The sequence below is a fragment of the Rutidosis leptorrhynchoides genome, chromosome 4 (assembly GCF_046630445.1).
Source record: "Rutidosis leptorrhynchoides isolate AG116_Rl617_1_P2 chromosome 4, CSIRO_AGI_Rlap_v1, whole genome shotgun sequence".
NCBI lineage: Eukaryota > Viridiplantae > Streptophyta > Magnoliopsida > Asterales > Asteraceae > Rutidosis > Rutidosis leptorrhynchoides.
Window position 1 is genome coordinate 606,896,708 of NC_092336.1, and position 12,157 is coordinate 606,908,864.

Here is a 12,157-nt window from a genome sequence, read left to right on the forward strand (position 1 = left end):
ATCTGGGATGAAGCTGAAATGATTGAAGACGGTGAAGTAGGGAAGAAAGTGAAGAAGGGGAAAAGGTGAATACATTGGTTAAAGTGGAAAATATGAAAGGACGAAAATGCCCTATGGTATGGAGCATTTGTATTCACTTGTCAAAAAACGAATAAAAGTCACCTATGCAATTTAAGACAGATGTTAGATGTTAGGGACTAACCGTGTAATTTTATCTTAAAAGTACAATCAACTTTTGTTTAACTATTTATCTTTTCCAAGTCGGAAACCAACCCCATCATCGGCCACAACCTAGGTAACGAGAAAACAAAAAAGATCATCATCGTCAACAACAGAAAGATCTGCCTCGACAAGGTTCATTTGTAAATGATTATCTTAAGATCTGCCTCGGCAGCAAGAAAAAGCGGAATCTGCATGTGACATGACGATGTCAGTTTCTGACCCTTTTTAACTCATGTGTCAGTTTTTTTTTGTGTCAAATATTTGTAGGGTGATGTGGTAAAATCTGATTGAAAATTAAGTGAACAATAATAATTTAAATATAAAATATATGATATGTTTTGAATCTGATTGGTTGAAGGGAAACTTATGCTCAATTCACATTCCGTCAACATACCAACTAACGCCTTATTATATTCCGTTAGTTTTCGTCAGATTTGCCATGTAAGATGACATAAGGAAAGCGACGGACGATTAAGAAATGTCAAAAGTGAAAAACAACAGTTAATACGAGAAGTAAGTTGATTCGTACACCATTATAATTTACCATACATCACTAAATATGCATTGCAGTGTTGTACAATGTAATACTTTAAAGCAAAGTTAATGGTGTATGGCTAAAAAAAAATATGGTCTACGAATAATCGGTCCATACACCATACGAGAATGACCGACATGAGTAGTACACAAAATTTTAATTTTAAATAAATAAAATCGAAAAGAAAAAAAAATACGAGTCCCGTAGAAGCTAACGGACGCACCCATCATTCTCCTAGAACCTTACATCACCACCACCTGTGAAAACCCCCAATCACGCCACCGCACCATCACCCTCACCACTCAAGGACCGCCGTGCTCTCACTAACATGCGCCATAACAACCTCTCCACTTCCTTCGCCTCAATGACCACCACCAACACTCATCACCACACTCACAATCACAAAAAACACTCAAACCCTAACCCTAACATTTCAACAACAAGCACCTGCACGCACCATTCACCATCAGCAACCCTAGACATCTTAATCCTGATTCTAGTCCTATTCTCCGGTGCATTCTTAATCTCATCATACTTTAGTTACATCTTTCATTCACTCTCCCTCATCCTCCCTCAACTTTCCCTCTCTACATTCATCGACATTTCATCCGCTTTATACTTAATTGGATTCTTTGTATTCATCGTTATTTCGGTAATTAGTTTTGAGATCTGTTGCGGTGTCCGGTCTCGAAAGTGTGGGAAAAAAGGATGTAAAGGATTGAAAAAAGCTATGGAGTTTGATTTACAGTTACAAACTGAGGATGTATTGAGATCTAATAATAGTAGTTGCTGTAGAGTGAATAAAGAGATTGATAATTTGCCTTGGAAAGGAGGAAGTGAAACGAATCCGGATTACGAGTGTTTGCGAACCGAGTTGAGGAAAATGGCGCCTGTTAATGGAAGAGCTGTGTTGTTGTTTAGGTTGAAATGTGGTTGCCCTGTTGCTAAACTTGAAGGTTGGGGACCCAAACGTAGCAAGCGAAACAAGAAGTGAGTTTCTTTTACTGTTTTTTATTTTTGGTTATAGAATATGTAAGTTTGTGTGTATGAATATGGACTGTTGCTTGTTAATGTTTAACATTATATGAATATTGTTCGGATTATGACTGGATCATAATCATTTGATGAAACTTGAAAGCTTTGGGATAATTGAAGCTAGGCTGTTAGTTATGACTAGTACGGTTGTTTTAGATTAAGTGCGTGTGAGTTTTATTAATTGATATCATGGAATCATGGATGTTGTATGATATGAATTTGAGTTTTTTTTTTTTTTGTTCGCATTGAAGATCATGAGTACCTTTAGTTGATGAAACATGAAAGCTTTGGGTCGATAAACTAGGGTGTTGGTTTTTGACAGATTTTGTTATTGTAGATCAAGTGTTTATAGATGGATAATATATGGAAATTAGTGGATTCTGACCTAATTTATCGATGGGAACATGGCTATAGCTTTTGGGCTAGTATAATTGTGATATAATTTTTGTATAAGTTTGTATAGATGAACCTGGATATACTATAGTAAGATGAATATGTATTGTATGCATGATGGCTAGTTTTGAATTCCTTATTTAGCTGTTTGTGAATCTTTAACACGCGGAGTTATAGATGAATAGGATCAGTAATTAGTTGATGAATCAAAAAAAGGTTGAGTGCTTTTTTGCTAACAAAAGTTAGGTTGTTGGTTTTGTCATGTTTGGCTATCTTAGATTTAACCCTTCATGGTTGGGAATATTGCTTTTGACTGAATATTGTTCCCCTCTCCCTTTCTCCCTTGGTAAACATACATTTAAATATTGATGAAAATGTTTTGGTTCCATTTTATCGAGTTTGGCTCGTTGAAAACTCGATTAAAGCCGAGCTTAAACAAGATTGAGCCCGAGTTTGAACGTGAGTTAGGGGTCGTTTAATAATCGAGCTCGAGTTTGAACGTTAGTTAGGGGTCATGTAATAATCAAGCTCAAGTTTTAGATGTCAAACTCGTTTAAGCTCGCGAGCCTAAACAAGTTTATATGTAACTGATGCTAACCTACCAATTAGGCATTTACGTGAAGGAGCGTATTCCTATTCCAACTTCACATTCATGGCTACTCATTTTCCAACATATTTAGTCAGACTTTCCATAATTTCAATATATCCCTAATTAGTGTTTCATTCTGTTCATCTTCTCCCTCATAAGAAGTTTCATGTTTTTTCTAACAGCTGAAACCATTCGTACATGGTTTATGAAATTACTCACATAACATAATTAATAATCCATCGCTCATTGACTCTCTCAGTCTCTTCTCGTCTACAATGTAAGAACTTCAAAGATATAACGAGCTTACTCAAATAGATTAACGAACTCGAGTTTCTACTTAACAAGCCGATTTTAATTCGAGCAAAACTACATAAAAGTTTTTTTTTAAGTAAAACTAGCTTATCACGAGCCGAGCTCGAACACTACGAAGCTCGGGCTCGGATCGGCTCGTTCACAGCTCTAGTGAATTAGTGATTTAATTTTCCGACAAGGCTGTATGGTTGATTGAACATATGAAGTTGGGTGAGCGATGTGAACTTTGTTGGTAAGCATTTTTACCAGTAGCTATGGCTTGAGAGGTGATGTGATGGTTATGAAAGATCTGTTTGAGAGGTTGAGAGTTTTTGTTTTTTTTTTTTTTTTTTTTTTAAGTGTGTGTGTAGAATGTGAGGGAAGTGCTCATTTGTTAAGTTTGTTCAATGAGGTACTCAGTAATTAGAAGTATGATCTGATTGAACTACCAGTGAAGTGGAAACATTTCTATGCGCCATGTGAAAGCGAACATATGGGTGTTTCAGGGTCCTGTTTTGTTGGACTGAGGTAGAAGAATGGATAGAATATTGAAATATGGAAAGTAGGGATCTAAGATGAAATACTTTTCGGCAATATCTTTGATTGGATGCACCTATTAGCATATGCATGGAAGTTAAAAGGCCATGGATGCCAAGGAAATGTAACTAGATAAGCGTTTGCCTTCACATAGACGTGGATGCTTTTCTTGTTTATTTGATATGATAAGACCCGCAAATAGAGTATTGTCTAATATGAGGATGCTTTCATGTTTATTTGCAAGCCTAAAATGCTGAATGCTGGATCGAGAACATTATATTTTTCGAAATATATATAAATTCCTACTTTTTCTGCGTAGCATAAAAAAGTCTTTTTTGATCTGTGAGTATGGTACATGGTGGGCAGGGGGCATCATAGTCACCAAATAGTTTTCTAACTTCCTGTAGCTTGTAGTGTTCGTGTCAATTTCTCTCCTGTTTTAGTTGAGTTTATACATGGGAATCTTTAGTTCATAATTATGATGGCACTGTGGTATATATAAATCATTTATCTGCATAAAGCTTGCGACTTCTGTTATGGTTATCTTTGACAATGAAGCATCAGTACCATTGATATCAGTTTTATGATTGTCCCAAATATTGCTGTAATACAGCTAGCTATTCATGAACCAAATTTTAGAAAGTGAGGCCCAAGTTCAAGTTTGCACCATTTTCCTGGAAACATTTTCATCTATACTGAATGTAAATGCAAACTAATGAATTTGTTTGTTTTGCCTCAATGGTTAGCAAAGTTTACTTGCCGTGTGTTTTTGTCTTCATGGTTCCTGTGTTAGTTTCATTCAACTTCTATATTAATCACCTGCTTTATACACAACCATAGTATAACAAGTTTTTCCTATTTTTGCAGGAGTTTGAGTCTGAATGGAGGATATCATGGGTGATACTTGAGATGCAATTGGTGTTGGTGTCATATGCGTTTCTTGTTTGTCTATTATTATTACCCTTCTAGAAATTCGGTTGATTCTTCTTTCTGGGTTAAAATATTAGAACAACTCTTGTAAAACCATGTTTGGTTGGTACATCAACTTCTTGTCAATGGTTATACTCAATTAAATTTGAATAAATATTGAAACATTATTAGCACATTTACATAGAATTCCGCAAGCAGAAATGAAGCTTGTCTTGTAAATCGCTAAATTTCGTCTCTGATGCAGCAATGCCTTCAAGAAATGGTAGTTGCTGGCTTATAAACATCTGCCAAAAGACAGATTTCACACAAGGTTCACAATTTTCATATCGTATGGTTTGTTTTTGTTTAATACTCACTGTAACAGTTTTGCTCAATTTGGGATAAAATTAAATCAAGATTTCCATGCTCACGCTGATAATTAACAGATGTACAGCTAAATCTAAAGTACAGATGCACCAACAATTTACAAAACTTGTGATAAAAACCGAAATCTATGCTATCTATTCTATATAATTCACAAAACACTAAGAATCAGTTTGACTAATGAGTTCAGCAGCTGCACCCATCGTACCAACACCGCCAGCCTCCAATAGTTTAAGTGCAAGCTCTTCCTCATTCCATTGCCTCAACCCTTTACATAACCTCTTCAAAACCTCTACATCAACTTCCATTACCCAATTTGGTACACAACTGACCATCAGGTTAACGAATGCCGTTACATACGAATGCCAGGTGATTGGGTCACAACCAAGTGTTATCTTCCCGTTAAGTGCACCTGCTAAAAACTCCATATGTGACCCAAGAGTTTTAGGACGCCACTTGGATGCTGACAGGGACGAGTCAACACCCCACGCGAATGCACCACAAAGCACAGTAAAATACGCCAACGCATACCCTGACAGCATTGAAACCGCTCCACCAATTTCCTCTTGCTCGGTCTTGTGAACAGATATAAACCAAGACGGTAACGTCTCTTGTATTAAAGATTGAACCAATCCCTGTCCTCCAGATATCCATAATATCGAAGCACCTAATTGAGCGCCTAGTTTGACTTTGGTCAAACTAGTAGCAAGTGAAACTTGTCCGTACCTTGTTTCATGTTTACGTTTAGGAGTTTTACCAGTAGAAGAAGCTATATCTTTAACACATTGCATCATCAATGAGATAATATCTTCTCTAAGGAACATGATGTCTCTTATGGAACGATAAACTCGCAAATATAGGAATCCCGGTGCCACGGGAGATATCTCCCCGTAAAAATTGGACCCAAATCCATGCCCGAGAAGTGCTCCAACGCCACCTTGGCTTGAAACAAGAGAATAATTCAAGCCAAGTGTGACAGTGAAGCAACTTTTAAGAAGCTGAGTTACTGCATCATTATCATGAAGGAAAACTGTACGCGAAGATGAAAAGACCAGAAAGTCACTCCATTTTTTCGCCTTTTGTGACCATAAGGCTGCCACAATCGGCATACATGGCCATGGACAACCAGCTGCAAGCGATTCTAAGGCCGGTCCAGCAAGATTTAGAAACCGTTGAGATGCTTTGTCGAGTTTGTAGGTTATGGTGAGGCTCACAAATGCAGCCAAAGGTAACGGAAGAGTAAATGGAGAACGTATTCCTGCAAATAAAAAAAGTCAAAGCCTTTAAGGTCAAACATCAGCATTGCATATATCTCTTATCAAGATTCAACCTTTTAGTAATCCTAAGTTTGTGGGTCAACCCAATTTGACAACCCAGGATGTAACCGCCTGATGGTGCCAATCTTGCCATCTGTGATACAATAAATTATGATAGCTTAGAGGTATAACCTGCAAAAAGGCGTGGAACGTTAACATTAGTGGCAGCCAAAATATTCTTGATATGCTCTTCAACATTAGAAAGATTTGCAGCTGGACTTGGCCAGTCGGTTCCATTCATAAACACCGGTTTCCAAACACCACGAGACACTTCAGCCGAGAAGTAACTCACAATAATCGCTAACGATGCTGGAAGAAAGTCTGCCAAATCTTTGAGTCCTGGAAAAAGAGCATAATCATAATAAAAAATAAATAAAAATAATAAAACTAACTGTTGAATTAAATGAACCATGAACAAAAAACTCAACTCACCAGTACACAGCTCGCGAGGCGACAATCTGCCATGTGCACACGCGGTCAGAGCCGCATCAACCACAAACGGAACAGCTTCGAGAACATCCCAAGCAGGTAATTTCGGTCTTAATGACGCATCTTCACTTCCTGGACTAGATGAAGTACTACTTCCAGATACCGAATTCAGTGTTTGTTTCTTATTGATCTTTGTAAATATCATATTTAGAAGGCTATCAACGATTTGATGAACAGGTGAATGAACAATCCCAGAAAGCGTTGCAGCTAAACACGCTTGATGTTGACGATACCATGCTTTTAGTTTCGGAAATGAGTCAACGAATATGGGATTAGGACAAGATGTTTTTGCAACTACAGATAGTCGTCTTCTGTTTCGGTCTTCGTATGCACCGTTAGATACTAACTGAGAATTTCGCGATAGTAGTAAGTATTCGGGAGTGAGTTGAGAGCCCACGGGTGGAACGTCTCCAACTCCGTATTCTAAAGGAGGATGATTGAATCTCCATAGCTTTAAAAGAAGTGCAAATGCATTTGAGAACAAGGCGTGGGCGGATATTTCTTCTCCTGTTGTGAGGGTCCATGATCTGGGTCCGCATGACCCGAAAGCTTCACAGATTGGCATTAGAGAACCAGCAAGTTGTGGAATCTGAAAAACCCGAATGAAAAATGAGGTCAAGCAACTAATTTTTTTTCGTATCAGTTGGTCATTGTCTCCAGTAAAAAAATGGGATGAACATGAAACGTCTGTAAGCATGCTACAAAGGCGGGTCACACAAGTTTGGTAACGTGTCAAAACGGGTTCAGGCTAAAAAGGGAGATTTATTCAACGAGTTCGGGAACCTGAACTACTTTTAGACCAAAAGCTTTATACTTTTTACATATAAATAATGTATTTACGATGTATTAAATAAATCTTACAATTAGAGATTAAACATATTTGTGGCTGACTTTTAACCCGTTTGACCCATCTTCCTTTCAAACTATTTCGCCTTACAGTTTTACTTGTTTGACCCTTTAAAGATAAAACATAACTTGAAGGGATTCATTCATTAGTACATGGGTCGAAATTGCCACCTCCAACAAGCAGTAATAACAATATTTTTGAAAGATGAACTTACAAGTCCATGTAAAGAGAACATCTGAACACAGTCGATGGGCGCTATACCAACCAGAAGGACATTCAGCATTGGAGCATAAGATATCAGATAGCTTTCGTTGCCTGAATAGTTAGCTGGCGGTGGAGGTGATAACAATCTGGTAGTGAAGTACATACTATGCTCCTGCAATTACCATCGCACATAACCCAAATCAACACCGTTGACTTTTCATGTTTTTTATATAGAAATAATACATATAGCGAAAATTACACCAAAATATATCAAAGTTAATCATTGATCATTGGCGCCAACACGCTTTAATGTATTATTCAATTTGATAACCGTCATTTTAAATGTAATAACTGCAGTGTACAATAGTGTAAAGTGTGTTAACGATAGCCCTAAGGGTTGGGCTGTCGTCAGCAAAATCCTAAAAACTAATTTACCTGTACATTCCAACCTCGAATTAGCGAGGCACCACAGAGAATAGTAGCAGCGGCTATTTTCTCATCATCTGAACCATTGACTGCAATCTCAAAGACCTTTTCAATCTCTGCTAAGCTTCCATGAAATACATTAGCTTAAATTCAGTTACTTTTACAAAGACAGATGGTTCAGCTTCAGCATTATTTGCACAAATTTTTATATATGTGTACCTTGAAGCTGGTTCAGAAGCAAGAGCATTTACCATAACAGGTGTGAGAGGTGCTCCTTTCATAAATGTTGACCATCCAGGCACTTGAGCAGGCATGCTATGAGGTATTTGGTTAATCCGACCCGTAACGTAACCCGGCCAATAATACGCTGACGTGTCCAACAGATTTCTGGCAATGCAGGCCTCAACTATCAGATGGTGCAAGTTTCCAGCTGTAGAATTAAAAAGTTGATGCGAATGTAAGATATAACACTATATTATAAGTAACGGGTGTTCGCCCTGGGATTAGTCAGCATGGAAAGCGGGTCGAATACCCAGGTCAATCCCAAAAAAAGACCAACACTAAAATTTCTGATTATTAAAATCTTCAGAAAACATAAACACATACAAACACTTCTTCAATATCACATGATCACTTTCAGCACATTAGAAGATAAACAGATAGTCCTTTTATAGATGATTATGTTACTTACAAATGTTAATTGCCATATCTTTCATGTTGACGAGGTCGAAGTAAGCACTACTACCAATATTAATGCCCGAAATGAGCATCATTGCTTTCGCAGCAGCCTGATTGGCAGCAGGTACAATTGATTGAGGAGGAGTCAGCAAGCTCTGATAATCGCCCAAACTTTGTAAGCTAGACACCAACTCCATACGACGCTTTTCTTTTGAGCTTTCTGTCGTTTGACAATTTACGTTGTTTTGTGGCGTACTTTCCTCTTCTTCGACTAGATCAGAAACCACTAGAGTAGTAACAGACAATAACATGCACATGCGAGTATCCACGCGAGGCATGGGACCCTCAATCGGATCTCTTTCCTGAAAATAAATACGATCTCAATGGAATCGCTTTAAAAGAAATATTAGACTAATTTGATTCGAAAATTAAAAACGAACCCTTTGAACAAGACGAAGAGCGGCCATCCAAAGACCAAGAAAAGTCTCATGCCAGGTGGTGCCATTAAAGGCTTGAAGAGCTTTTACAAAACCTGCAAGAAAAATAAGCATCTCTTACATTGAATCATTATTTTGAAAGTTCTTTATCAAATCAGTTTCCGTTATAAAATGATATTTACTCAATAAAAATTGACATTACGTGTAACGATTTCAATGGCGCTTGTTGTATCAACTTGTGAACCATCCATTGCATCTTCAAGCACAAGATCAAGAGGAATCCATAGAGAAGAACCACTAACTTTACGAGAAATACCAGCAGACGATGACATTAACGTATGCATTTCATGCAAGTAATTCGATTTTTTTCCCTCAGTCACAAGTTTACGATCATCCGATATCAATTGAAGCAGAATTTCCGGTGACATCACCTTTGACTTTCTAAGTGCTGAAGAGTTGACCACAAGAACCTCAATGTCCTGAATAAAACTTCTCCAATGTGTAGGCCTGCGTAAAAAAAAAGACATCACGTTGACTTTTTAGGTCAAACAAATTACGTTCCAGCTTTAATAATTGCAAAATTAGAAGGATTAAGTTCTGACATGTTGCGTCGAGCCAAGAATAGGATCCTGGAAGTTGCTTTATTTTGCAAGAAAAAGCCGATTAATTCTGCAGCCATAACGGTATTTTTACTTTGCAGTGTTTCATGGTATTCATTCATTTTTCCACCATAATTTTCAGAAACATCTAACTCCATATCTTGAGGAACATTCCATTTCAATTTTCGTTCTCCGATAAGTTCTAGAAGCCCTTCATCTCCTAATGCTGCCTCTACCAACTGCCAAACAATCGAAAAGATGAACTCGACTAATAAAGTGCCAGGATCATTGACTTTGATACCAAATGTCTGAGAAAGATGGAGAACATCGTCTATTGAATTTGTGATCCTGCATGAACAAGAACAATACATAATGTTTTGATTACTACTATAGATTTTAAAATATCAAATTCTAAATTAGAAGCTTACATTTCATAATTTTGAAATTCCACATGTGATTTGAGTTTAAAAGCATGTCTTTTAAGGAGCTCCATATATAGTCGAAATGCTGCTTGTTGGGTATGTCGCTTCGGAATGACCCTGTTTTACATTAATTTTTAACAAGCAAGAAAAAAAAAATTCATAATTCATGGATTTGTTAACTCTCTTCATATGTTATTCTTGAATTAAAATGTTTAGGCATATCTTGATTAGAACATAATGCAATCAATGGTACTGAATGATGATGAGAACCCCACACTTCATACAACTTACTCATTTAATCATTCATCCTAATGAATAGTGAATTCAAGAAAAGGTAGTCAAACAAATAAGTAAAGCCATTGCAATTGCAATCCAGTTTAAATTACTTTGATTAACAACCAAATGATCAACAAACTGCAATGTGTGAATGGAGACTCAACTCATGAAATGAAATAGAAGAATTAAGGAATTAAATAACAGAGATTAAAATAAAACATGGTAGTCAAATTATCTCATGGACCAATGAAGAAGAAATATAACTACTGAATTGGAAATAGTCAGGCTGTAGATTGATTGCGTACAAATTATGTCATGCGGGTCCCAGACAACGATATTCCAACAAATTAGAATCAACTCCCAGAAACTAAGAAATAAAAAAGAAAATAATTGATATTGATATTGATAATTGATAATTGATAATTGATAATAATAACAACGTTGATTTGAAAAACAGTAGCAAATCTTTCACGAAACATATATAGATGACAAAAATACCAAAAAAATCAAGAAACACTTGCTTTTTTAACTTTAGATTAGATGCCCATCAATAAAAATGGAAACTATCATCTCTATCACCTTTAAATCAAAAACCCAATAGTAAAAAGTGTAAATTGAATTTTAGTATAAAATATTCAAGAAGCACAAACATCAAGATTATCTTTTCAATTTCAAATCAGAACCCCCATGAATAAAAATGTGAACTTTTTGTAGAAATAATCAAGAAACACATACAACAAGATCATATTTTTAATATTTAAGCCAAGAACCAATCAATAAAACAGTCAAAAAGTTCATCTTCTTAATTTTAATCAAAACCCAATAATAAAAAAGGAAACTTTTGTTATAACCTGGTAGATAGAAGGGCAAGAACAAGCAGAGGAGGAACTATATTGAAGATCAATGCTTTTTCTAGAAACTTCCATGAAATGGGATTGTTGTTGTCCCAACAAATGTGAGAAACCAAAAGATTTGCTAATTCTGTTGAAGGAAGAGTTACACCTTCTGAGTTTAATTGAGAAGAAAGATGAATTGCCCATAATAATGGATCACTGCCTTTATCTTGTGATTTTTTGGTAAACTCAAGGACACTGTCCCATAATTTCAAGGTCCCTAAGGACACTGCAGCCATTATTAATATAGCATATATACTGTCTATCTCTTCATAATAGAGAAACAAAATTACAAAGTGTGGGCTTTGGGTTGGTGCGTGTAAAATGGTGTGAATTTTTGGAAGTCAAAGTTAAAGGGGGCTTGATATATGATGGATAGTTGTGGCAGACAAAATACTTGAATTTATATAGTATATATAAATATAAATTAATTTATTTATTAATATAGATTAATTTATGTATTTATTATTAATTATAATTATCATATAATTATAACTACATTTTTATATTTTTTTATATATTTATATTTATATTTATATTTAAAGTTATACTAGTATACTAAATGGCAGCAGAAATTGGCCAGTTTGAACATGGTATCTTTACAGACTACCTGACCATCTCCAATGTATCCACCTGCAACAATATTCCAAATTTACTATTTTAGAATAAAAAATC

The 12,157-nt window shown here is 36.1% G+C and overlaps 2 protein-coding genes across 2 annotated transcripts; one reads left to right on the top strand and one right to left on the bottom strand.

The window, feature by feature from the left end:
* The first annotated feature begins 945 nt into the window (after positions 1-945).
* LOC139904005 (uncharacterized protein At5g19025) lies at positions 946-4,744 on the top strand. Its single transcript, XM_071885941.1, has 2 exons — positions 946-1,747; positions 4,470-4,744. Exons 1-2 carry the CDS (start codon positions 1,086-1,088, stop codon positions 4,501-4,503), a joined length of 696 nt encoding a protein of 231 aa, XP_071742042.1. The 5' UTR covers positions 946-1,085; the 3' UTR covers positions 4,504-4,744.
* Positions 4,745-4,870: 126 nt separating this feature from the next.
* Positions 4,871-11,825, bottom strand: LOC139904006 (mediator of RNA polymerase II transcription subunit 33A-like). Its single transcript, XM_071885942.1, has 12 exons — positions 11,441-11,825; positions 10,320-10,430; positions 9,895-10,239; positions 9,495-9,799; positions 9,296-9,387; positions 8,869-9,217; positions 8,397-8,607; positions 8,187-8,301; positions 7,762-7,923; positions 6,644-7,289; positions 6,344-6,550; positions 4,871-6,153 (listed from the first exon to the last, which is right to left on the bottom strand). Exons 1-12 carry the CDS (start codon positions 11,719-11,721, stop codon positions 5,057-5,059), a joined length of 3,921 nt encoding a protein of 1,306 aa, XP_071742043.1. The 5' UTR covers positions 11,722-11,825; the 3' UTR covers positions 4,871-5,056.
* Positions 11,826-12,157: the final 332 nt, after the last annotated feature.